This window comes from Hippocampus bargibanti, linkage group LG13 (genome assembly GCF_051943395.1).
Source record: "Hippocampus bargibanti isolate YZ-2025 linkage group LG13, ASM5194339v1, whole genome shotgun sequence".
NCBI classification, from domain to species: Eukaryota; Metazoa; Chordata; class Actinopteri; order Syngnathiformes; family Syngnathidae; genus Hippocampus; species Hippocampus bargibanti.
Genome location: NC_142746.1, coordinates 5,579,570 through 5,607,286, shown reverse-complemented (window position 1 = coordinate 5,607,286; position 27,717 = coordinate 5,579,570). Strand labels below are relative to the sequence as shown.

The 27,717-nt window shown below is 41.0% G+C and overlaps 1 protein-coding gene across 3 annotated transcripts in view; it reads right to left on the bottom strand.

The window, feature by feature from the left end:
• The window catches only part of birc6 (baculoviral IAP repeat containing 6), an 85,864-nt gene that overhangs the window by 22,746 nt on the left and 35,401 nt on the right, over nt 1-27,717 (bottom strand). For all 3 annotated transcript variants that reach the window (XM_089012857.1, XM_089012860.1, XM_089012858.1), the window contains 25 exons: nt 26,877-27,037; nt 26,548-26,674; nt 26,322-26,432; nt 24,846-25,104; nt 24,197-24,768; nt 23,921-24,096; nt 23,737-23,833; nt 23,417-23,611; nt 23,139-23,339; nt 22,481-22,760; nt 22,137-22,393; nt 21,930-22,038; nt 21,409-21,633; nt 20,311-21,160; nt 20,067-20,210; nt 18,506-18,635; nt 18,038-18,169; nt 17,767-17,928; nt 17,517-17,690; nt 16,812-17,011; nt 15,531-15,864; nt 15,140-15,357; nt 13,107-13,271; nt 11,962-12,133; nt 509-731 (listed from right to left, as the gene is read on the bottom strand). In XM_089012857.1, the coding sequence (XP_088868983.1) occupies nt 509-731; nt 11,962-12,133; nt 13,107-13,271; nt 15,140-15,357; nt 15,531-15,864; nt 16,812-17,011; nt 17,517-17,690; nt 17,767-17,928; nt 18,038-18,169; nt 18,506-18,635; nt 20,067-20,210; nt 20,311-21,160; nt 21,409-21,633; nt 21,930-22,038; nt 22,137-22,393; nt 22,481-22,760; nt 23,139-23,339; nt 23,417-23,611; nt 23,737-23,833; nt 23,921-24,096; nt 24,197-24,768; nt 24,846-25,104; nt 26,322-26,432; nt 26,548-26,674; nt 26,877-27,037 (5,674 nt within the window). The remainder of the gene's footprint in view (nt 1-508; nt 732-11,961; nt 12,134-13,106; nt 13,272-15,139; nt 15,358-15,530; nt 15,865-16,811; nt 17,012-17,516; nt 17,691-17,766; nt 17,929-18,037; nt 18,170-18,505; nt 18,636-20,066; nt 20,211-20,310; nt 21,161-21,408; nt 21,634-21,929; nt 22,039-22,136; nt 22,394-22,480; nt 22,761-23,138; nt 23,340-23,416; nt 23,612-23,736; nt 23,834-23,920; nt 24,097-24,196; nt 24,769-24,845; nt 25,105-26,321; nt 26,433-26,547; nt 26,675-26,876; nt 27,038-27,717) is intronic.

Here is a 27,717-nt window from a genome sequence, read left to right as displayed (position 1 = left end):
AATAGGAAATCACTGGGCTACTTTGAAGTGGACTTATATGACCTCTGATCTCCATAAATGCTGTTATAAATCTAAGGTCACAACTGAAACATGGTGTCTGGGGAAACCACCCTTCAAAACTGAACACAGGAGCAGTTTTCCTATGGTGAGTGAGCCAAAATAACCAGCTGAGGAGTGAAGAAGTCTTAAGTGAAACTTTAAAAAAATCATTTGATTGCAGTGATCGCCTTAAAAGGTTGTGCAAAAATATTTTTTTTAACATTTTATCCGGGCCTGTTTAATTCTTTTTTTTAAAACTCTCTCGAATGGCAATTTCAAAGCAATGTCTTATTTGTATTGGTGATCATTCATTCACTTCTTCATTCACTCATCCTATTTTCTGAACTGCAATGAGTTCTTTTTTCAATTTATTCTTGAAATTATCAGATTGAATTTATTTCTGTCACCCATGCAGGTTCTTTTCATTAATGGAGCAGTACCAACAATTTTGTTCATATGCAAGTCTAACCTGAGGCGATTAGTGTAAGTGTCGACGCATGTCTTCATTTTAGCCAGCAGCATCCCAACAGACGTCTGTCCTTCTGAGTTTTCTTCATCCTCTTCTTCTTCATCCTGCCCTCGGTCACCAGACAAAGGAAGCAGCAGAGGGACGAGGGATGTGCAGGTTGAGATGGCCCGAAGCAGCTCCAGTAATGCCCGATACAGGGGCACATGGCGCGCCATATCCAGAACTACCAAGACAAAAAATAGGGCACAAGGTCAATTTAGTTGAAAAAAAAAAAACACCTCTTTGCACAACAGTGTTTTTAAATTAATTTATTTATTATTTTATTAAATTAAAATTATTACAATTTCACCCTGGATTACATTAAACACATAATAGTCAGATGGTTTCTTCTTATTTCATTAATAACCACAGTGGCCATAGAAAATATTCCTTCACAAGGTTTATATTTGGGGCTTGCATGTAGCAAAAACAACACCAGTCACACAGTGCAAATAAATAATGAACAATGCTGAGTTGTATGAATGGAGTCTGTAAATTGTATGCTAATCAATCCATACTGCTATTAGGCTATACATTTTCCTTGCCCACAATCAAGATTCTTATTGGTCACCTTGCTCATACTATCTTTTTCAAACAACTTTGAAATACACAACCTACACAGTCCCTTGCAAAAATCCCTGTTATCATAACTTGCAAATGGATGGTTGGTATAAGTAACATCCGACTTACGACCACCCATACTTACGACCACCAGACCCTATTTTTGTAATTTTAATTCGACGCCTGGCACCGCAACGCGCTAACAGCCCGGCAACATGTATAATAATTTCAGCCAGCCAGCCAGCCAGCATCTAACTCTCACACAGCAATCGACCGCGTGATGGCACCGGTGGGGGCGTGGGGGGTGTCCACCGACGCCGGCCGGACTAAAACCGAGGCGGGTCAGGCGTCAGCGCTCGGGATCGACGCGACGAGAACACCGCGTCTAGCCCACGGCCGGCGCCGCCGCCACTTTGAGACAGTTTGTTCTGCTTCGGGGCGAGATGGTGGGTGGGGCGCGTCTGTGCCACAGATGGCCGCGGGGTCAGGCCGCGCGTTGGCACGGAAAGTGGGGTAAATCCGGGGAGAGGTGTCCGCCCCCATGCTGTCCGAATAAGGTCGTTTGTAAGTCATTTAGCACCGAGTCTCTATACAACATTTTGAATGGATTTCGACTTACGACCATTTTGGTTGGAACGGAACCCGTAAGTTGGATGTTACCTGTATTTTACGGGGGTGTGAGCAGGTAGTGTGACCATTCACATGAACAAATATATGTGTGACTAACAAATTGAAACATTAATTGGTTTAATAAAAGCCTTGAGATAGACCATACCTTACAGTTACACCATAGATAATGTCATGAAAAAAACATGTTGAAAACACGTGTGCAATGGTTTATTGGTTGAATACAGTTTTGAGTACCCCAGTATAAGAAAAAAAATGGTAAATGATTAAAAAAAGCAATTATGCCAACAAAGAAAAGCTTTGACAAATAGTGTTGGAAGTTTCATCTCAGTGCGCTTGCCTGCCAAAGACACCATCAAACAATGTGAACAATATACCAAGTCCACAAACTAACGACCACTATCATCAGTATCAAACCCCCCAAAAAAAGGAAGCGGTGAGGGGACTACTTCCCATTTTATTACTTTTCGCTACACCACACATAACAACTCTACGTCAAGTGCTAAAATTTCAGGTAGGAAAAGCAAGAAGTTGAGGCGGGTGTTCATCTGTGATGCAATTACATTGCGTTATAGCTTCAAATTCACTCTGCTGTAAGCGAGTGTATGTTTTATTGGATAATGCAGTGTTTTAAATAATGCTTGCCCGGAGGCCCGGGGCGTATAACTTTTACGTCAGGCGTACAACTTTCAAAAGGTCTCGGCCCGGGTGGCCGACTTCTTCAAGAAAAGAAAAAACAAAAAAGATTTTTTTCAAATCAAACGTTTGTTTTATTCAATAAAGCAAAACCTACTAGCAAATCGCTACAAACCTTGGCCTCCTCTTTCTAAGTGGCTTTCAAAAATTTTAAGTACACTTTTCAGTCACGGTATAGTCTGAAGCACGAAACAGGCTTCTGATTGGCTGCCGTGCCAAGTATGCAAATTGCCAAACGAATATTCGTTTGGCATATACCGTGACTGAAAAGTGTACTTGAAAGTTTTGAAAGCCACTTAGAAAGAGGAGGCCACGTGGCTTTGAGCAGACAACGCAACGCAAACTTTGCATTGTGCACCATGACGACAAACGACAACTGCAGTAAAATATTCAGAAAGAGATATTTGTGGTAGGTACTTCCTTAATAAAAAAAAAATCCTTCATACTTCGCAACAATGTTTTTTTTTTTTTTTTGCGATTAGTAATCTTATTGTGTTTCAAATTGTGAAAAATGGGGCAGGCAACTTTATGGCGGGTGTCCGCTAACTTTTTGTCATGAGTTTCAGACACTGGATAATGTGAACATTCAATAAAAAACACCAACTTCATGCAGTGCAGCGTGCCTTACAAAACTCCCAAAATAGTACAGGGATTAGGGTGCAAATGGTTGATGGTAGTTGTGGTGTTTAATAGTCTCCCTTGGGAACAGAAAAAAAAACAAATGGGACCAGCGGGTGGCAAATAATCTAACTGAGGAACATGGTGAGAGTGCATCATCTCTTCTCAACCATTTTAGACCAATGAGCAGTTAAGAGACTGAAATGGTAAAATTTAGCCAACAAACTGCCTCAGTACAGTGTAATAATGTGCATTGAAGTGGCAAGTCAGTTGAACAAACAGGAAAAGGTAGGCCAAAATTTAAACATCTCTGCCTGTAAGGACTCCATATAACCTCTCATCCCATGTCTCACTTAGAAATGCCACAAAATTGTCTAAAATCAAACTAATTCTATTTTCAAGGAAAATTTCCCCTCACTGCCAATCAATCTCCAAAAGATGGATTGAAATAAGCTTGAAATTCGGTGTGTACTCATTCTATAGCAAATTTCCAGGAGTCATTTACCATATTCCCTAAAACTGCAATAATACTTAACTTTTTCTGTTCAAGGTCAATTAGGCTAATCAAAATAATGACCATTACTTCATGCCATTGCGTGCGCGTGTGTCTGCATGTGTGTGTGCGTACAAAATTGCCAAAATGGAATTAAATCAGAAAATTGATTTGATTTAACCAAATAAGAATTATTACATTACTACACACCGATGTAATAGATTTCTTCCTGGCGGTAAGGCAATGTCAGTTACAGAATTCGGTTTCCTGCGGATAATGACACACATCTAGCGCCAACAACTTTACAGGGTCCCTTGCATTTGATCTTTGTTTGACACACTTTTTTTGATCAAAGATTTTGGTTCTCTATCCCAGTGATGATTGTCACTGGGATAGAGAACCAAAATCTTTACTGAGGGGTTTGATACCTAGTGTTTGTGTCAGCATGGTGTTTGCACTTGCGTATAATTGAAAAAATGTGGCACCTTTTCATGGATCTCATAATTCTCTCATTATATTGCACACATGGATGCAGCAGACGTGTGCAAGTCCAGAATTCTCTCGTGGGCTCTTCTTTTGACCATTAATTCATCCACAGGTGTGTCTCTTATGAACGCAAATGTTCTTAACAAACCGCTCAGAAGCTTCCCAAGACATGACTTCCTAATCTGGGTTTTGTTGAATGGGTAGTAATTTTGCAGTCAGTGGACTTCCGAGTTTGAAAAATGGTCCTCAAAATTCCCTTCTTTCATTGTTCTGGCATTTAGTAAATAGAAATACTTCCATGTGATGTTTCGCGATGACTAATTAAACTAGACAACAATCGTACATTGAGTCTTTAGACATCGAGAAATAAAATGCGAGTCATTAAGGTATGTTTTATAGAAATCTAAGACTCGAGACGACTAAGCATACATGGTGGCTGCCATCCCCTTAGAGATAAATAACATGTGCACAGATCCCAACTGCCTCCCCATCCCTTTTCACTGCCTCCTGCTTTGTCCTCCGCCCAGCTTCAACCAATTTTTATTTCACCACTGCTTCATCGTGCCCCCCCCCCCTTTCCCTTCATCACTCTTCTGCATGGCTCTGTCCAACAAACAGCAGCTGATGATAGGTTCCATGTCACAAAAACAGCAGTGTTGGTATAACATTTTTGAAATGTTATACTCCCTTTTTTACATTTGTGCCATTTTGGTGGAAGCTGTGCTTCTGTGTGCACAGCCAGCCCCCACAGCGGAGAGAGGGGAGGAGAGAACGCTAAGCGTGAGCAATGTTGCTTCCCCCACCCTCCTCTTTCTTTTTGCTCATTCTTATGCTCCTTCATTGCCACGGCCATCAGGATCCATTCTCTCTCTTTTGCCATCATTCTGCTCGGTTATGCAATGCACAGTACTGCCATGGTCTCCAACTGGTGTTGAAGACCTACCATAATACTGCTGTCACTGCTGGTACGTTAAGATCTCGAAGGCTATATTAAACGTCTGGCTCTGCGGCTTCCTTTGCCTCTCCACAGTGATCTAATCTATGGAATATTTTGGCTTTTTATCTTTCTCTGGAATATCAACAACCAGACCTGGCTACTTCAGGGACTTGTGTATTCTCCACTAGAAGACTGGAAGCATGGTGGCATAGACTAGAGACACCAGCTGACACACCTACACAACGATCCGAAAATGATATATCGTTCAGGGTCAGACGCATCCGGAGTGAGCAAGATACTTCATTGAGAAGCACTAATTGCACTGTTTCCCAGAAGAATCCGAAGCAAGAAAGATGTAACCGACATAGCGAGCAGGGTGGGTAAATTAACCAACACTATGAGGAGGGAGTTGGGAAAATTGTGCAGAAGAGTTCACACAAAACAGGGAACCACTGGGGAAAGGATGGAAAGAAAGGTGGTTAGAGAGAAGAGGGCTTGTCATCACTATCACCAAATAAAGCTGTTGGTACTTGAGCAGATGAAAAATTACTGAATACTAGGAAGGGTCAGAGTGAATTCAAATTTCAGGGGACATTGGACTTGATGGTCTTTCGAACTGGATGTGGCACGAGGTGGGTTTCCCTGGAAGTACAGTTGAACAAAACTGTCCATTCTACCCTCCTTCGCCAGCAGGTTTTCACATGTACATCCTTAAATTCGAGGAATTTTTTGACGATCCAAAAAGCATGGTGAAAGACAAATATGTGTACCAAAACCACCTTCGGGTAAAATATTTTTTTCCCACGCTATTTCCCTGTAATCCCATTTGTAATTCATTTAATGTACGTTAATGAGTAGTGACGGCATATTTTTGAGGAAAGACCGCAGAAGCTCTCCATTCACAAATACACCCAACAAAAGGGGGAAAAAAACATCTCTTGCTCATGTAGTGTATTGTCTGTCTCTACTGTCCGGCTAGAGGAAACACTGCAGCTTTTTAATCATTGTATTTTCTTCCGCAAGGAGAATGCGAATGACGCTCGTTAACTACACACAGCATCTGGGGCGTTTAATCATTTACAGCGCATGAAAATCAGTGGGCGGACGTGAGAAGCTCTAATGGTAGCATTTAATCATGCTTCTTTTGACAGGACAAGCATGAAACTTTACCGCTGGTAATTTTCCATTTTAATCCCAAATAGTCCATGGTTATGCTTATCCAATTGTTGACAAATTCGGATTTATCGCGCGGCTTGTGGCAGGTCAGTAAATATGATGACTCGACTCTGCGTGGCCATATTTGGTCTACTTCATGATGGATACACAGATAGGAGGAGTTTGCGAAAGCCATTGTAATGTTCACCCTGTTGTATTACATTTGAAAGCTGACTAGAGTATTGTTCATTTCCTTTTATTACAGATTCGGGTCACCTTGAGGTGTTAGGGGAGTTGCAAGATCATGGGCACTACAGTTATCACCCTTGATGATGTGCGTGCACTGGAGCTGAAGGAGGAGCAAGAGGAATCCATCTTGGCCATGTTAGGCATCATTGGCACATTTCTCAACTTATTTGTAATTGTGTTTGTATACATATACACAACATTATAGTGAATAAGATATTTTTATAACAATCGACTTTCAGAAAACGACTTCAAGAAGTATGGACAGACTGTTCAAAAAGTTTGAAATGAATCTTTTCCTAAATAAGAGGTGGGTTAAGTTAGAGGAACTGTGTGAAGATGTGGAAAACATACTGAGTCAAAGTCCGAAAAGATAGCGAAGGATTGGAAGAGACAGCATGAAACACGAAGAAGTTATTAACCATGATGAAACCATGATGGACATACGCAAGAGCTCAACCAGGACTGACCTTCATCAAAACTATAAACTGAGCCTTGAAGTCTTTTTTTCCGGCCTGCTGATACAATTAAAAATTCTTGTCATTTGTTGTCACTTGTGTGAAATATATATATATTTTTTAAAAAGGTAGTCACTTTGATTTGCCCATAGGTTAACAAATCATTTGACATTAAAGGACAACCGACGTCTCCGGACAAGTTGTGTCCATAATTTGTAAAATGGCTTCAAATGACTTCTACTGAGTGTATTTTAAAAAGATTCCACCGCATATAGCTCTATTTTACGTTTTAAGACTCGCGCTGAATATTCAGGAAGTCTTGTTTTTGAGTTGGTGACGAGTCCGTACGTGACATCACTAAAGGAACGCCCCCTGACTGAAAAAAAGACACATTTTAGCAGTCCTTCCATCACGTCAATGTATTTTGCTGTATTGTTTGGTCTGAAAACCTTGTGTTGCACCCAAAAGCCTCCAGAAGAGGGTGTCTAAGCTCCATATAAGGAATTTATCAGCCTGTGGAAACGGAGGTGCCCACAGGAGGTCACCATTTTGTGCCTCTTTTCTGGTGATCGGTTCTCCCCAATGTTGCCTCAAAATGGAATGGAATAAATTCTTTAATCGATTGCAAACATGTATGCTTTCCTCTTCAGAACTATTTGAATCATATTCATAACTGGAGGTGTAACAAGAAAGCATATTCTCCGAATCTGAAGCCATTGTTATGATTCTAAAGCAATGCAAGACGTCTTGGCGTGACGTCACAAACTGGGGGGGGACTTTCTGAAAATGCCTAATTCGCAGCTCAATTTTTTGCAGATTTTGGACACGAAGTCATTTATATTGGTGTTTGGCATTTGACTAAAAATATCATACTGCGTGTTTTGGGTATTCTAGATGCTATAAAACGTTTTTCTGATGTCAGTTAAGAAACAAAAAAGTCGGTTGTCCTTTAAAGTCGGTTGTCCTTTGAAGAGTGTACAAGATCAAAGTGAAGTAATTTTATATCATCAAAATTTTATAACATTCAAAAGCCAAAGGATATTTTTTTCTCAATATGTGGGGTATCACGTTTGCAGAAAATAACATTTATAATTGGGTATCATAGTAAAACAGCTTAAATGATTATTTGGGGACAAGAAACGACTTTGAATTGAGCTATTACTCCTATGAGAATGTTATTTCTTAGGAGCTATTGAGATAAGTCAGAGTGCAAGCGATCTAACCAATCGGAGGAGATTTTCACAAGAAGAGCCCTAAAATGTGAAACCCCATAGGGTCTACATTTCAAACAGTATGAAAAAAAATGAACCGCACAGTTATAGAGTAAAGTCACTCCATAGTCGCCTTGTTCATATATCGGGAGATGTTTATGCATTGCTTAAAATGGGAGTGCAGCGGGACAGCAATACTGCCCGAACTGATATGCAGTGGCAAAAATTAAGGGCTCCTCGCGTTATACCAGTTAAAGTTGTACATTAACAATGGCCAGATGACCCGGGGCCGCTATGTGCCTGTGTCAAGCCAACCGAAGTTTGTTGGCAGTGGCCCAAATGGTCCATTCATACTCATTTCATACATAAATAGAATAAAATCAACATGTCTAATATACATTAGTTTGTGAGCACGCACACACTCATGCACAGACACACATGTTCGAACGCATGCACACCTGATGGTGCAAGCGTGAAACCAACTCAGTCAAAATGTGGCACCTTTCATATTTTTTCAGGCTGTCACTATCATTTTTAGAATCGATTAACCTCATGTTTATTCTATTAATTGAACATTTTTTTTAAAGACTTGCAAAGTATTTTTTTTCCTGATTACTGTTTATTAACCTGTTAATGTTTATCGGGAATTGATAAATGCATAAAAAACTCTCCAACATTTTTGAAATGGACAACTATTTCTTGGGTACCGAGTCATGTGAATTTTGTGGCTTCAGGTTTAAATACATGTCAATTACAGATTATTCATATCATGACTGAACATAAAGAATGCTTTTTGTAACAGATTAAAATGCATATTGTTTTGCCATGAGATTGATCATGACTAAGTTCTTGAGCTGGTCTCTAAAAAGAAGTCAGAATGAAAAAGAAACATGTATGCTTACCTCCTCCCCACACACACCTCATTCCGAATTATAAGACACATCGAAGGGCATTAAATGTTCTCAAAAGTTGAGAGTGTGGCCCATAATTCTCTGCGCCTTGTAGAATATATGGTTTTAGCTAGTCACTTTATAGGTCACATAGAGTAGGTTTCCCAGTTTGTGTTCCTCTGCTATCCCTTCTTCTTATCCTTTCGGCGTTTCCCTTCAGGGGTCGCCACAGCGAATCAATGTCCTCCATCTATCCCAGTTTTGTGCATCTTGTTCCTCTGCTATGTAATGGTGAATATTAGCAGGAACCAATTGTATCCTAAAATGGGTCTGCCTGACACAAGTCGACATATGCATTCACCAACACGCACTCAAAAACTACCAAGTCAGCTCTGCACAGCCATTGTTAAGTTGAAGCAGAAGCATCGCTAACTCTGACAAAATGAGTCTCCTAAAGATTAGACGTCTGGGGATATTTAGCTCCCTGTGGATGTGAGCCCATGGGGTCGGTGTGCCTTTTTGTTCAATCTACATAATGTTTGTTTTCTTTTGTAGTGTCAATCTACATAATGTTTGTTTTTCTTTCATGTCTGTGTTTGTGAAAAATCTCATGGCTTGCCAATGAATAAACCCTGTATTTTTATGGACTATGTATTGTGCTTCATGTTACATCCTGAAGGAGCTACATCTTTTCCTCTTGGCTTTTCCCTTCAGGGATCACCACAGCGAATCAGTGTCCTCCATCTTCAGAGGTTTGATTTGCATGTTTGTTTTGGCCAAGCTTTTCCGTCAGATACCCTTTCTGACACAACCTTCTGTATTTATCCGGGCTTGGGACCGGCACAAGAAGACACTGGCTTATGTCCCCTTTAGCTACAGGATAATATTCTGATTTTTTGGACATTGGTAATTTAAATGTTCTGGAAAGCACTTTGTTGCAGCTGCAGCGTTTATTCCCTTAAGAAGACCACTGGGATAGTCTTCAGTACACCCGTGACCCCTATTACAATCAACGGCTCATGACCCCCATGAGGAACGGGAGTCTTGGACAATGGATGTATGGATGGGTAACCTATTGCTCCAACTCCTCTTTTAAAGCTTACGATCAGAACTATTTTTTAAAGGGAAGTATCAGAACAATTTAGAGCTTCAATAAACTTAGCATACATGTTTTTAATATGGGAGGAGGCCAGAGTACCTGTCAAAACCCCAAGCAAGCTGACAACATGGCCCACTGTGTCACTTGTCAGGCCTAATTGCATTTGGGAAATTAAAAGAGGGGGCCCCCTTGTGTCTGAAAAGGGGGCCAATTTCTAAAATGGTTGGGGCCCGATTTAACGAGTATACATAACTTATATAGTATACATAACTTTTCGAAATAAACCAAAATACATTCATTAGATAAATTGCAAATGAAAAAATATTTGAGTAAAATATATATTTATCAACAAACAATTTTTATTCCAGTCAAAGAATTTATTCATGCATTAAAAAAAAATTGTTCGTTACTACACAATCAATCCTGTGCTATTTTGATATTATACGGAATTACAGAGACGACAACGAGAACATACTGACACAATATTTCTTATTAGTGTCTACTTTAACAAATGTCTTTGCTTTGAAGACTTTGAATGTGCAACAGCTCCGAAATCATTCTCATTATCCACTAAATTCGAATCATGAATAGGAGTTTATTGCAACAAATTGTGACTACCCACCGCAGACTGATTCGATTGTTTCTTAAAAAACGAGAATATGTTTGTTTGCTATCTCTTTTTAATGTATTTATAGTTTTACTCATGTTCTAATGCTCCATATTGCAACCATGCGCCATGTTTGATGTAAATACAGTAAAGTCTCGTTATATCGATATTCAAGGGAGTCCGAAAAAATATCGATATGACCGGGACATCGATATATCCGACCCTGTTTGCATGTAATTTTCTCCGTACGTGCATAGAAATAGTATCGATATAACCGGGACTATCGATATATCCGATATCGATATAACGAGACTTTACTGTAATACATGGGTAAATGAATGTTCGAAATCCCCTCGACCACAACTTTGAAACACACCGAAATAAATGCAAGGTAATTATGGCTCAATATCGGTAAAACAAGATGGCAGATGACGAAAGTTATAACCTCTTTTGGAAAAGGTACAGTTTTCAATTGCTATTTAACTAAAAGTGTTTTTTTAGCTATTGTAACAGAAGCATGTCATATGCATATGCGCTAATCGTAATACACTTGCGCCGGTGCTGGCGCAGTGGAGTTACAAAGTTGTGCCAGTGGCTGTCAAAATGCGGAATAAACAGAACTACAGTAATTCACAATGAATGGGGAAAGTGTCGATATCTGTTCTGAACCTACGTAATCAGAGAAAAGCGCAGATGTACAACTGTGTATATCAGAATCAGAATCAGAATCATCTTTATTGCCAAGTATGTAGGACACGCTGCACTAGTATCGTTGTAAAAAAAAACTGCTAAGTGGCATGCACATGCGCACTGTTACGTTTGATGCTCGACATCGGTGTTTAGTCCTACAATTATATTCTTCCTCTGGCAAACAGCTCTTTGGACGCCAAATGAGAAGTTGGAGGAGGAGCAAAGGGAGGGCTCAGGTTTTTTTTCGCTGGAGCCAGCTCTCTGTGACATTTATTGAAGGACGAGAGCCGCTGGGCAACTGGCAAGTTGATCAAAGAGTCACTGGCTTTTATTAAAACATATGTTCATTTGGTGATGCAGTGGCATTTCCCTTTTAAAATAATTTGACATTCTATCAGCCACACTTCAAATGAAGTGTGGCATGATATGTATGAGGCTTTACACATATCACTCATTCACAACCAAAGCAAACTGAACTTTGTTAGCTATGGCGAATGACAAATATGTGCAATTAAAATTCAAGGAAATCCAGCACCACGCAATAGAAAAGTTGGAATATAAACCGGTGGGCCTGTACATACTTATCGAGAAGCCTTGACCAGCTGTATCAACAAAATTGCTGAATGGAATAGGGGCTTACCGGAATCGTTCCGTAGGTAGGAGGACATTGCAGGGATGAGACAGGACTGACTGAGCAGCTCCTGCAGCACGACTGGGAGTGCGGAGCTGTTGTGTGTTCTGCTCTCCGCTGAAGATGTATCAGTGCTGTGGAAACTGCTGGAACCTGCGGCATTAATGTAGCTTGCCAAGACCTAGTAAACAGAACCACGTTATCAGAGGAGGAAATTAAGTCTAATCACTTAACACAAATGGCTTCTCTAATACACAGCAACTCAACTCTCATCGAAACTCAACTGTATTTATAGAGCACTTTCAAACAGCCAAACGCTGCATACAAAGTGTTGTACACAGAGCAACTATCATATACAAGCAATAAGACAGTCACAAATATCGTAGAAAGCACCAGGGAGTAAAACTAAGACCAAGTCTGAGTCATGCTGACTCAAATGCCAAAGAGTACAAGTGAGTTTTGAGGCAGATTTAAAGACAGACAGCGAAGGGGTTTGCCGAAGTTCAGTGGGAGGTCATTCCAGAGAGTGGGACCAGCAACTGAAAAGGCTCCCTTCCCTTTCAGCCTCCGTTTAGTTCTTGGCGCTTCTAATGATATCTGATCGGCAAACATAGGCGCTGGGAAGGTGTTTGATGACGGATGAGCTTGGGGAAGTAAGGTGCCACGAGGTCATTTAAAGATTTGAAAACAAATATGATCTTGAAAAGAGTGCTAAAATGTATAGGAAGCCAGTGAAGGGATGTCAACGGAGTCATGTGCTCCCTCTTACGAGTACCAGTCAAGAGGCAATCAGCAGCATTCTGGACGAGCTGGAGACGCTCAATAGAGGATTGGCTGACTCCTACATTAAGTGCACGACAGTAATCGACCCGGGATGAGACGAAGGCATAAATTATAGTCTCACAGTGATCATAAGAAAGGATAAGTATTTCTTTAGATGAAAGCAACTATTACTGTCCTATAGTGATAGATATTTTTATGCGTGTTAATTTTCAGCAAGTCTGTGTGATTAAAAGGAAAATAATTAAAATAATTAAAAAGGGGGACGTTGCCGGTAACTGTTGATACAATTCTGATGATATGTAATGCTATTTACAACTCAGCATGTCAATCCGAGCAGCACATTTAATTTGTCAAACAGAATGCCCACTTACCTGGAGAAGACAAGTAACATGCTCTTCTTCGAGACGTTGCTTTGTGAGAGCTTGCTCAACATCCCACCCCGATGCTGTGGATCCAGTGCCAAAACCGGTTCCTTTGGCCCAGTAAAGCTGCTGCTCCTCATTAGTTCCTCCACCATGACAATTTGACATTTGTGGCTATCAAGAACATGGATTAGATATTGTAAGATGACAGCAGCTCTACAATAATCATTTTCCAATTGATATACAAAGTGAACAGAACTAATCCTGAGACAAATGTGACAATCACGGGGTGAGGGATGTGAAATATTAAAGGACATTTCCGTTTTGGAGGCAAATACATTGAACATTCTTCAAAATTTGTGATAGAAATTAGGGACTGAAAAACAACCAGACAAATCAATGTTCAACAGAACGTTTTGCATGTGCTACGAACAGTTCAGTTTTATGTGTCTGTCCTGCAATCGAAGTTATAGTACATCGATTAGCGCTGGACTGGTTACACAGGTGTTGGCCACACATGGATGCAATGTCAATTTCATAAATTATTGATCAATTGAATTGCTATAATTATCGTCATTGTAACCTCAAATTTCCAGGCTATTTCTATTTTCTAACTCGTGTTTGTATGTTCTATGCAGGATTGGAAAATTTCAATGCATCAGGGATTCCCCCCACCCCGTAATTTTCACGATTCAATACATTTATGAATCCCTGCTTCAACAATGCCAACGCATTCTGATTGATCTTTGTTTACGAACTGAAAATGGGTCTCCATCAAGCTTAACTTAAAGGGTTTGTTGAGTTACTGTTTTAATGCATAAAACAACCATTCTGATAATCTATATTACTGTAAAATAGGAGAACTACCTTGTTCTATGGGATTCTGTTTATGCAAAAATATTAAGACAACTACCCTGTTCCGATGGCAATATATATATATATATATATATTATTTTTTTTTTGCGTTTTGGAATCAGTAAATCGAAATAAGGTTGAAAATAAAATCCAATAGTTTGACATTGTTTTAATTTTGTGTTACAGTAGTATCGGTTTGTTTAAACAACAGCCATTGTTATAAAAATAACATTAAAAACCCATATTGTGTCACATTTTATCATTCAAGAAAATGTTATATCGCTTTGTGACAGATCATTGTGCATTCACTCGATAAGTTCCAATAGTAAAAATAAAAATAACAACCACACAATAGCGGATTGTGCAGCCACTTGTGGTTATACTCTAAGAAGTTGCGCTGATTTATATTCTAATTTTGACACAAGCCAGTGTCTTATTGTGCCAGTCCAAAGCCCGGATAAATACAGAGGGTTGTGTCAGGAAGGGCATCCGACGTAAAAGCCGAGCCAAAACAAACCTGCGAATCAAACCTCTGAAGATGGAGGACACTGATTCGCTGTGGCGACCCCTTGAATGGAAAAGCCGAAAGGAAAAGAAGATCTACTGTGGTCTATCAAAGCAAATTCATATTCAATTGTCGAAATAGTCCTGGACTTAACTGTATGTCCATAGACAAGGCCAACAAAGCTGAGACAAACTAAACTGAATTAAAGGGATGAGCATTCTGCTTTTTGAAAATACTACGTCTTGGCTGACTGTCTCTGCTCCCAATCAAGCTCAAAGTCAGCCAGCAAAATATATTTGGCTGTTGTTAAAGTCATCTGCCTTATGAACTGTCCCCAGCTACAAGAACTCTAGAAATTCACAAGGAAAGGAAATGAAATAACGGGATAGTACATTAAAACAAACATCCCTGTTTTTGCACAGAATTTACATGGAGGACTGTAAATACAAAGCTCCAAATGTGTAGGTGAACACTGGCCAAATCATTACACATAAATCAACATTTTCCAACCACATCTGGTGTACAAATCCAAATGTCTATGCCAAAACGGAATGCCTCTTTACACGGTGTAACGTCAGTCTTGCTATTATTCTGGGGGTGACAGAGGTTTAAGCAAAAGAGCTGTACGGAGAGAGATGTTTTTTTTTTTTTTTTTAAAAAAAGGGGTACATTTGAACTATACCTCAGAGACATTGCTGCTTGCATTGGGGTTCCGGGGAGCATGGTGGCTGAGAGCTGACAGACAAGCCAAAATAAGGTGAATGGCACCAATCTCCAAAGCCATGCGACGGAGCAGGACGCCATCATCAGTAGTGAGCGGAGTGCTTCTGAACAATGCTCGCAGGACATGGAAGGGCAATGTGGGCAACACGTTTGCTGACGGGGATTGCAGGATATGACCTAGGGGGATAGCCAAAGAACACAAGCCATGTCTTCAGCAAGAAAGTAGCAGTTCACTCAATTGGTGGTGGCAAGTTGAAGGAGATTTAAAACTAAGTGTGTATCAAAGAATGCAAAACCGGCTCATCAATAGTTGCTTTTAAAAAACTAAAAAGACATTTATTTCAACTTACTGCCCTCTCCATCATCTGTGACACCAAGCACCAGGCGCAGTAGGCACTGGGCATGTTTTCTCTCCTTTAGCAGCACTTCTGCATAGCCTGGCAGCCGCAGGAACAGGCCAAACGCTGCCAGGGAATGGGCAGGGATGGGTGACATTGTTTGCACGGAGGACGACGATGAGGATGCCGACTGAGACTGCTGCTTGTTGATGGGGGGTGGTTCCGTCGCAATGGACTCTGGTGCCTCGTACACCAGCTCTCCCGATTGCTCAATGGTGACCCACTCAAATTGATCAGTGTCTTTTGGTTTCTCCGGGGTTGCAGAGGGCACAACTGGGGCACTGACCTGTAGCCAAGAGAATAGGGCACTTGAATAAAGGTCAGAGATGTGACATACTGAGTTCTGATATTGTTGGAAGGAAGATCTTGTGAGTTGTGATATTTTAAAACCTTGAGCATTGTTTATATGCGTTTGTTTGAATTCATCGCAAAGTAGTGTAATTAAAAGAAATTGTTTTTCATATCAACTTGCGACAGCTAGCTGTAACCTAGGAGGTTGCATTTATATGAATACACTTTAATTAAAGTCAACTAAATATGTTCAGCTCTGTTTATTTACGTTTTATTTTTATTAAGATGTGTAAACATGATGACTCAAAATGGCAAATAGAATAACAGTCAATAATTTAGACGTATTTTTATCTCCGAGTAACAAAAATACTGAAATATTTTAGTTTCCAATATTTTGTGGTTTTTACTTTTTTAAAAAGGTTGATACAATTGGTGGTTAAATGTGAAATGAACATCTTGTAAAACAATACTGCAATAAATTGATTATAAGCAATGCAGACTTGATGACATAGACTTGCAAGCAGAAAAAGTTTGAAATGTTTTACAGTGAAATATGTACATCATGCAGTTTCTACATTATGAAATTGATTGAAAAGGCAAAAAACTTGACTCGTGAGCCAAACAACGTATACAACTCTGGGCCGCAATTCCTGAAATCAAGATTTGCATGAACTGATAAGAATTCTTGCTTTGTAATTTTGGCCCATTATTCTTCAGTGAGTTATTTTAACACACTCACCCCAAAGTACCAATGACTATAAAGTGTATTTATTGGTTTGATCACATATCCACCAAAGTAATAATTTCAAAACAATATTTGCCAATAACGTGGCTGCTGTATTCATCAAAAAACGCCCTGCTTGGTTTCCACTGATAGAAGTCATTTTTATTTAAAAATGTTTCTTGTAGTTCCTTGACTGGCTGTTCTAATGCAAATCTCACCTGCTGAATGACATCCGGATACAGCATGGGTAGCCTCTCTGCAATGAGTGCCAGGCCACCCATTCCAGCAAAGACTTGCAAAGGCGACTGGATGGGGTGTGTTTCGAGTAAAGACTCATCCGTTGTGGTATCAAGACATTCTTCACTGGGAGTCATAGGTTCATCTTCTGGGCAGTTATTCAGCATTTCAGTGTGATCCACTGCAAATATGGGAACATTGGGGGGTTCAAACCAAATACAGTAAAGTCTCGTTATATCGAGATCGGTTATATCGATAGTACCGCTTATTACGATACTATTTCTATGAACGCAAGGAGAAAATTACATGCGCGCAGGGTCGGATATATCGATAGTCCAGGTTATATCGATATTTTTCGGACTCCCGAGAATATCGATATAACGAGACTTTACTGTATATTCTGTGTTTTTGTCTGATGAGACCACAGAACAGTAACCTAATATGGAAATGACCAAGGAGAGGGATCTGGGTGCTGGGTCCAATTAAATTAGAATAATAACAATTTGACCAATGTCACATAGCAGGAGTCTCTATGGAACAAAAATATCCGATATACTATTATTGTTATTTTACTCACCATTTTCACATTATATCAGTATTAAGAATGCTTAAATGTGGTATGGGTTGTATATTGTGAGTGTGTCAATCAACATTTTCTACCTAAAAATACAGTCACCTATCTGTACCTTTTTCAGTGCGCAACCGTTTGAAGGAATCCGTCTTAGACAGACCAGGGTCAGAAATGACTTTGGACCCCAGTCTAACAGTGAGATTGATGGACTGGTAACCCTGTGCCATCTTGCGGTCATACAGTAGTGTCAGTAGTTGGGCCAGAGTCATCTCTGGTGCAAGGGGGTGACCTAACAAGAATGATGGAACAAACAGTATAAGATTCATATGCCTACATGCATATAATTAGGTATAATTAAATTGTACCTGGAAGCAGTTTGTGGTAGAGGTGAAAGACAGGCACACTGATGCTTTTGGCAGAAGGCTCCACTCCTGATGAGGGCGTCAATTTATCACTCATCACCCGACCCCGTCTTGATGGGGGTCGGGGAGGAGTTGATAAAGCGCGCTTGGACTGGGACTTCAGACCTAAGTACAAAAAATATATAAAATTGCTTATTTTGAACAAAGAGAGAGCATCATATTTATCATTTGATCATGACAACACAACTGGAAGATTCAAATGGTAAATGAACACCTGAGGCAACAACCACACTGTAGTTGTCCTGGAAGCCACTGTCAGCTTTCATCTTCTCCTTTTCCTCGTGATTCTTCTTCTCCTTGTCCTCTTTCTGCTCACTGATCAGCTTGGCTGTAATGCTGGGTGTGTCTGAATATATGAAAGGAATGCAAGACATAGATTTCCCAAAGCAGCGGTGGCAGTAGATGGAATGCTGTTGTGTGTCAGTCAGATGGAAGTTTCACACTCTCAGCTCACACTCTGCGCCCTACACTCTGCGCCCCACACTCCCCGCTCACTTTCAGCTCTCTGCTCTCATTCTTCGCTCTCATTCTCCGCTGACACTCTGCCCTCCCACTCCTCTCGGTTCTCTCCCTCTTTCTCCTTCCAATCACAATTGTAACACTTGAGGGTGCTGTCACTTCATGATTGTTATTTACTTACACAGGTTAGAGATGGAAACTAAAGTTTGCATTTGATACATACCAGACACCCGATCCAAGACTTCAGCCAGAGTGGTGGAGATTGGCAAATGGAGGGTGCGGTACTTGTGCCCTGCTCCATACATCGGATGTTGGATCATGTGGCTGGTAGCATTGATGCGTCCTTTGTATAACTGAAAAGTCAGATGATGATACAGGTAAAGGCTAAGTCACTTTCACATGAACTAGATTTCACCTAGCGTTGTTTTATATCAACCAACCTCACAGTTGTAAAAAGTAGAAAGTGAAAAGTAGGAGGTAAAACTTAATCAAAATGTTTCTTGATTTCCAACAGAAACAATGAAATATGAAACAGCTTTTGAGACAATCAATTGTAAATTAACACCAGACGACTGGGGTAAAACTACACTGAAGTAAAACTATGACACCCAATCAAATTAAGGTTGCCACCATTCCATGGTGTTGTAGCTCCCTCGAGTGGTCAGAGATTAAAAAGAATGATCATCATCCACACGGCCACTGAGCAGTGAAAAGCAGTAACGGGATTGTGATAAAATCTCTTGCATCAAGCCACTTGTGAATTTACAACCCTTCGCTGGGCCTTCCCATAGTTTGGGATTTCAAGTACAACACAGCAGATGTGACCACACATCAAATACAAAAAAATAACCAAAAATGCAGAAAATATACACACCTTGGGAAAGTGTATTGGGGTGGATTTATATGTTTCATTCGCCAGCAGGCATATTATAGTCAGCTACTCCAGAACATAGCTCACGTAACTTCATAGGATTTTATCTTCTGCCCCTGGCTATTGAGCTAGAAAATTTTGTCACTCCTGATAGTGTATCAGAACAGCATTTAATAAACTACAAAAGGCATACATGACCACAAGGGCATCACTTGACAAAGATGGCATGCCCTTTTTGAGCTGCATAGCCACGGTGTTGCTTAGCCAGGTGGGTAAAAGGAATAGGTGCATTCCACGTGTGTGAGTCACAAGAAAACCAAAAACTAAGGCTCATTAGGACAAAGGACCCGAGAGTACTATTTCAAAGGAGGAAAGGGAGGGGTGTAATAAAAAAATATAGATACACATTTAAAAAAAATACAAGAATAATGCCACTGAATCTGGAAACACGAATGCCACCTAACAGCACAATAATATGATGCACATTAATGTTAATACAAATCAATAACTCAATGTTTTACATGCTTATGACAACCACAGACCGATATTTAAGAAATGTTTATCCCAAGATTGTTACTTATTGCTATTTTTTTGCGGGGCATATGGTTGGGGGGGTGTTGTGTTCTCCCTGCTCCCAACAAATTGTACTGAATGTCAATTGCATTGTGGCTACTGTATTCCCCCACTGTACCACTGTACAACAATATTGGCATAAGTAATATATTTTTTCACGACAATGACAAAGTGTATTAAAAATATTTTGACCAAATAAAAAATATCTGCTGAATTGCAAGTTAACTGTGGAAATTATATTATTACAATTGTAATTGACAGACAGCCATTAATTACTCATCATGCACATAACACCCAAGAGATCAAACAGTTAAATGTTGACGAACAAATGGCTACCCACCGGGCAGGGAGACTGTAGGAAAACTGTGACTTTCTCATCCTCCAACATGAGTTGCAGGAAAAGCCTGCGTATGAACCCAGAGATGCTTCCAGAGAGAGGTGCACTGCCTCTCTGGGGTGCTGATTGGAAGAGCTCACAAAGAACCTTGGGCAAAAACATACAGCAATGTTGAAAATAAGCATTGTGTGTATCATATATGTTATTAGCTCCTCCTCCTTCCTCAAGAGAAAAGCAGAAAGTATACCTGCGCCATGAGCCGCTGGTTGTTTGGGTGACATGAGATGCACTGTAAAAAGAAAGCCACTGTGGCATTCTCCAAAGCTGTTCTCTGCTGTGTGGTGAGGCCTCCTGATTGGCCAGAATTTGTCAGGGAGAAACGCGAGCCCAAGTGATATGGTTGTGATGGAGATAGACTGCCTCCAGATGAGGCCTGGATCACAGGTTGACAACTGGTGTTGGCACTCGCACTGGAGTGGCACAGCAGAAAAAGCAATGCTGTCCACAGAGGGTTGACCTCCGGTCCGCCTAACCAGTCCTTCATGGGGTGGCTGTTGCCTACTTCAGTGAGGAACCGCAGAACTGGAGCAGCTAGCTCTGCGGCAAGCGGTGGACGATGTGTGGATGTGGAGCACGACGGGTACTGGTACTGTCGCCTGTCAGCCAGAGCAGCGGGCAAGGGCAGGTCAGCACTGACAAGTAAACAGGCACAGAACTGAGCAAGGTTGCGCACAAGCAATGAGGGCAATCCTGAGTCTAGCAGTTGCTCTATTGCGCCTGGAGACTGCGAGGCAGCTGCCAATGTGGTTAGCTGGGATTCTGATAAAGTAACTGGAGGCCTCGCATGCTTTGAGTCATCTGTAAGTCCCGTGGCCGTAGTGTTAGCATTGTGTTGCTTTTTGCCATCGTCAGTCATGGCAAGTCGGTGCTGCTGAGCTTGGGAATGAGTTGTGTTGGGCATTGTCACGATACCCATCCAGGACATAAGCAATGAGAAGTAGCTTGGATGAATGTGACACATGGAACAAAGGAGGCTGTCCACTGCCTTCTTGAGCACAATGTCACAAGGCAAAGACATGGACCAATTGTACAGGAGTCTAAGGGAAATGAAAGGCAGCAATTCAGTTTTTCACCATGAAACCCCTGAAGTTACATTTTGCAGGGCTGTGCTTTAAATGTCGACATACAGAGTAACATGCAACAGCTAATGTTAAAGATTGACAATTATTGAACGATACAAAATCTGAATTGACTTAAGATGAAAAATTGTTCAAAAGAGAAATATGATGAATAGATTCTGTTGTAATACATATGCTTGAAGAAAATAAAAGAAGAAAAGTCTCACTCAAATAACTCTTGGTTGAGCAGCGTTGGGAGGTCGTAGTCAACAGGCAGTTCGTAACTGTGCCACAAGATGGCTGCTACACAATGGAGGTGGGATGGTGAGGGCATGAGAAGCCCATACTCCCTCAATGAAGAGGAGCCACTGATGGTACTGGAGTAACCGATGGGAATTTTTAGCGCTGCAACCCTTGAGGAGTCATGAACCCACTGGAGAAGAGCTTGGATTCTGGAACAATAAAGTTCAGAGAAAACTGATGAAGTGGGCGATATGAATAGAGCCACTCCCACTGTCCTTGAAAGTGATCTTGGTCAAGTGCCTTAAAATGCAACAAACAGCACACTGCGACAGAGAAGGATGACAAGGATACACATAATGACACTTTATGATCAGTTTAAGAGCCTGTTGAGGATATCACCTTGACAGAAACCCGTTTCTCATTAATCATTCTAACAGCAAAGCCAAACATCAAAATCCGACAGTAAGGACAGCCTAATTTAAAACAAGCCGTTTGCATCACAAACCTGTCCTTGGTTCCTGAGTCCTGTGTGGTACCCAACTGGTACAGAATGTCTATAGTTGAGTCAGAGGAAAGACCATTTAGTCGTCCAAACAACAGAGGGCTGTTCAAATCTAAAAGAGAGACAATTTTTTTTTTTTTTTACTTTCATAAAGGTTTATCCTTAATTCATAGAAATACATCCAACTAAGAAAAAAAAACATTCACTTACTGGCCGGGTCAGTGCCAGAGGCAGCGCAGTTTCTCAACAGAATGTCGATGAGTTTAAGACCAATGCGCGTTGACTGCAGGCCAATCTTCACTAAAACCGCTTCGATGTTAGGGGAGTGCATACCACAGTAAGGTGACATGAGCAGTGCAGCACAAGTCTGCAGAAGGTTAGCAGTAGGTGCAGCTGCACTGGCCATCATGGCCTCCAGATCACTGACATGAGTCAGGCAGTGGTGAAGAAGACGCAGCCAACCAATACTGTATACAAAGAACAAATGGGTCACCACCAGGCCTATGTGACCAAAAATAAACTGATTTGTCAGTTGAGGAGAATAGATTTTGTACCTGGTTTTTGAGACCTGATCCTCAGAGGGTAAGAAGGGATTGTTGACTGTAGCAGATGAAGTGTTACCAAACGCTGTCAGGCCCAAGAGTTTAATCTGGGACAGACCCAGGGTACTGGCATCACGAGGTCGGTGCAACCTTAGACATACAGCTGATGCAACTTCAGCCTTCACTAGCTGGATTTTGATGTAGGTCAGGCCACTGGTGATAACGGGCGTGGAGAGTGGGAGCATGTTTACTCCATCAGCACTGATCTCCACAGAGACAGAGGAGGGGCAGGCTAATTGGAAAGAAGAAAATACAACAGGTAAATAAAAATGTTGCTTTCGTTGATAAAAAAAAAAAGGAAAAAAGGGGAGAACATTTGAAATGCGTAAATATTTTTTTTTCAAGACGATGTCCGAGTAGGGACGCACGCGTAGGCAACTGCTCGATATTGAAAATTATTGGATGCGACAGTTTCTTGTTGCCTTTGGAACTTCGCCATGCTAATCAGTTGAAGACCATGCCGCCTCAGTTCAGACAAATCCATGATTGTCCCAGACACTTGGATTTTGTAGTTTTATTTTTTTGCTGAGGTTGTTCATACCTTCTTGTCTTGGTCAAATAATTGTGAGAAAATACTGAAACTGTAATGATTGTGTGCGGCACTACTTACTAGCTAAAGAAGCCAGGTGCGGCTGAATGTGGAGCTCCCTTAGTAGAACTGCAGCAGGGAGATGAATGGTGAGGTCACACCAAGCCTCTTCTGGAAGGAAGATATAGGACCAGGCAGCAGAACGAGCCCGACGGTGAGGTGGCGTAGCTTGTAGGAGGACTTCTGCTGGCTGCGCTGTTGGACTACTGGAAGTAATTGTACCTAAGAAAAGACAGGTCATTTCAAACTGATGAATTGCCATCGCAAGAAAATATGATGCGCAGAACTCTTTTAAGTACCTAATGGCGCAAAGTTGTGGAGTCCTTCTGCATTATCAGGCTCTGACGTCATCACTCTGGATTTGAAGTTGCCATCCGATGTCTTTCCTGGACCCAAGTCTAAAAACTTCATAATGGTAGATACCATGCTGCGTGCAGTGTTCACTATGGCTCTGGTGCTGGTCACCATGTTGTTACAAATTAACTGTACACCACCTAGATAGGGACAAGGAAGGTATATGATATTGTATGATTACAACTACAGTGTTGATAATGATTAGAAGTTAGACATGAAAAAAATCAAGTTCAGGCAATACAGATATTGATCGGTGACTCCCTACCCATATCATGGAAAGCTTTGAGAGCCTCACTGGTATCCAACACTCGTAGAATGAACCACAAAAGAGGTTCAGACAGCTGACAAGTGGAAAGAGAACCCTAAAAAAACAGGCAATGTGTACTGTATTTTGAAAACAAAAATCTGTCGACCAAAAGCTCCGCCAAACAAAGCAGTGCTTTGCTCACCTGTCGCCCCATGTATCCACACGCCATGTATGTGAGGATGGGCTGCAACATGACCTGAACAGATGTAGCCCTCTTGCTGAGGGTGGTGAGGATGGTGAAGAGGCCATCACCGACTGAAATAGCATCCAGACCCCCATGGAAGTTTTCATGTTTGGTTAGATGGAGGCCACTTGCTCCTAAAGACCAAAGAGGACAGTCAGACCAGCGGAGAACAAGCCAAATTACTGTAAAAAAAAGGTTGAAAATTTGCTGATCGGTGAACATTCGCAATCTTACCAATGATCATGGCCATGGCACTGCTGTTGCACTGGCCCAGCGCAGACAAAATCTGACTCATGATCTGCTGATTAGCCAGTACGAGATCAGCCACACCAGCTGATGGACCCTGACTGGATGTTGATCCACCAGCCACACTTTCTTTGCTTCCGCAAACCTTCTCTTCATCCGACACGCTGCTATCAGAAGCCCCACTGCCAGCAATTGGCAGCCGACCACTGAACTCTCTGTCTCCGGAGAGAGGCAGTTGCACCAGCACATTAACCAGTTTGAGGAGATCAAACATCAGCTGGTCACGGGTAGTTTCACCACAGATAGCTTTTGCATCTCCTGGTCGAATGATGTTAGCAAAAAGGCCACCAAAACAAGCACGAGCGCCCACAGAACTGTCAGAGCCGCTTCGTGAGATAACTTTGTCAGAGCAGGTGATGTAATGGTGAACGAGGAACGTGATAGACTCGATCACAGAGGAGATGGTGGCCACAGACACCACTTCAAAGTTTTGCTCTAAAGTAAACTCCAACAGTTTCACCTGCGCATCAAGTGGCCCCTGCCCTGACTGGAACGGACCCCTGAAATTTTAAGATGGCATGAAAATTCCCCAAAATGAATTTCACAATGCAAAACATCTCTTGAGAAAACAAATTACCTTTCAGTTGACAAGATGTGCAAGAGTTTCAGCAAGAACTCGCTGAACGTTTGAGGACAAGTGGAAGAAAGATGCACCTGAAGACGACTCAAAAACTCGTGCATAGCTTGAGTGGCAGTTGGTCCAACTTGAGAGCTATGCTGATTTGTCCCATTGGTGTTGCTGCCAGAAAGGAAACGCACCAGGACATGAACCAGCGTTGGATCGGACACCATCTGATGTGCTGTGCTTTCTTGAGCGTTCATCCCATTACCAGAGCCTGAAAGTTTAGACATGTTTTAGTACTGTATTAGCATTCACATTATATGTAGATGCATCTGATTTCGTTTGCCGTTACTGAGTAACAAGTCTTCTGATTCGCTGGCCCAAGTATGATGCCTGTTTATCTGATCCTAATACTTTCTGTCATATGAACTGAATTAGGGAGTATATCGTGCCTCTAAATGGCACTCATGATAAATTACGAAATATGCACCATCTGTATCCCTGATTCTTTCAGTCACAAAACAATTTAATGAGTTACACCTCATCAATAAATCCCAGTTTCTTTTGTAGCTTGTGGGTTTACAATCAAAGCAATCGAATTTTATGATTTTCATTTTTGATGCATTATTTTAAAATGTTTTAGTTCAATCATTAATTTACGTTTTTCACGGGTGGTCATGAACACCTCTCGAGTTGAACATAAGAGAAGCCATCGATGACAAAGATGTACCTGTATTTGCTGACTGATAAAACTATTAATAGAGTGTGCGTTTTAATTCACAACACCACAGCTCTCCTTTTATCGGAGCTGCAACAAATATTAGCTGCAACATATTTAATAAAGTAGCGACACAGTTCACCGAACTAACAGGAAGTTAGAACTTATGGATGTCTCCAACAACAAGCCCTTTTGGGGTTGACGTATACCCACAATGATCATATACAAGGCACACTGGATTGTAAGGCACCCTGTGAGCTTTTAAGAATATGGAAGACTGTTCGGTGCGTCTTATAGTATGGAAAATGTGGTAGTTCACCAAAACAAAATGTTATCAACTTGTGAAAACCATTGGTATAGGTTTGTTCTAAACTTAAGATGGTTTTAATTTGCATTCACAAATCATCTCTCCAGTAATTGTGCTATAATAACCAGTAGATAATTACAGTGGGGAACAATTGGGGAAAACGGTGAGTTTACATTTTGACCCTGATTAAAATAAAAATGCCCATTGTAAAATGTTGCTTTTTTCCGAGTATGTGTGTTTCTATATACATATCTTACCCGCCAGCTAAGCAAAATGATTGATCACAAATGGACTCATCGACAGCTCGGCAGAAATTTGTTTGTATAGTCACAATTGGGACAAAAATGAACACTATCATGAGACCCCCATTTAATAATAATAATGTGGGTGATCGAGAGGGGACAATTTGGTCAACTTATGTGACTCTGCATACCTTTGCTAAATAGGATAAGTGAAAAATACTGACCATGGTAAGGCATGTTAGTCATCAGGGTAAGTGAATGCAGGACCAGACACCAAGTTCTCAGGGAGGCGTTGGGGTACCATGCCAATACAGTGAGAAAACTGCTAATTGATGCTAGACACAGAAACAAACAGGTGTGCATAATTTACTAGATTACTCTGCAACCAGCTTTAAATGAAGTTTTGAAAATCACAGGGGATACAAAATGGTGATGGAGAAAAGTACCGACCTTGATTAAGTGGAATGGTGGGTACTCGACTGGAGTTAAATAAGAAGATATCGGAGCCGTTCTCTTCATTGCCACTTGGGCTTGTGTTGAGACTCAGTGTTATCCACAACTGCAGTAATGACTCCAACTGACAGCAGAAATGTGAAGATTAAATTACAATGACCTGTGTCAATCGTCAATTTCATTAGATTGAAAATAGGTTTGTGACCTTTTGTGTTATGGTATTTGGATCTATGTGAGGTTTTGGCTCCCAAATGAATGTGTGGTCAATACATATTGATAATAATCCGGCATTTGTTTTAACGAGTCAAAAATAAAAGTGTGCAGACCTGTACATGGTGGACTTGTAGCATGGAGAAAAGCTTGTTGAAGCAAGCACTCAGCATCGGAATTGAAGATGGCTGGACTAAGAGGGTGCTGCCAGGAGGAGAGCCTCCTCCATGTAGAGCCCTCAACAGAGAGTCATCGGTGCCATTGGTAGTCTGGCAAACTGGAAAAGAAAATTTATTCATTCTTGTAGCTTCGATGTACAGACAGTCAAACTCCATCTGCAGGAAGCATGTAAGAGCTAGACTTTAGATCAGACATGGGAAAACTATGGCCCGCAGGCTTTTTAATCTGGCCCGCCAAACTTGTCCAAATTATAGTACAAACAGTGTCTGAAAGTCATGACAAAAAGTTAGCGAACAACAGGGCAGACAACTCTGAAAAGTTGCCTGCCTGGCCATAAGGCTGCTTGGACCATTTTTCACAGCTTGAAACACAATAAGACGAGTAATCGCAAAAAAAAAAAATATTGTCACAAAGTATAAAGTTTTTTTTTTTAAATTAAGGCTGTACCTACCACAAATGCTACCTTGCTTACATGGTGCACAATGCAATGTTTGCGTTGTGTTGTCTGGTACAAGCCACTAAGCGCCTTTCATAACTCTCAAGTACACTTTACAGTTATGGTATAATGTAAGTTTACGTTTTGTAGAGTCAAATTTTGTGAGCATCTTTTGAATCTTTCTCCTGGGCTGAGGTTCTGTGCATCTATTTTGGAAAATGATATGCAAATGCACGCTTGGAAAAGTCTGAAGCACAAAGCAGGCTTCTGATTGGCTACCGTGCCGAGTATGCAAATTTCAACTCGAGGTAGCCTATGTCTGTGTGCTTGGCAACGAAACA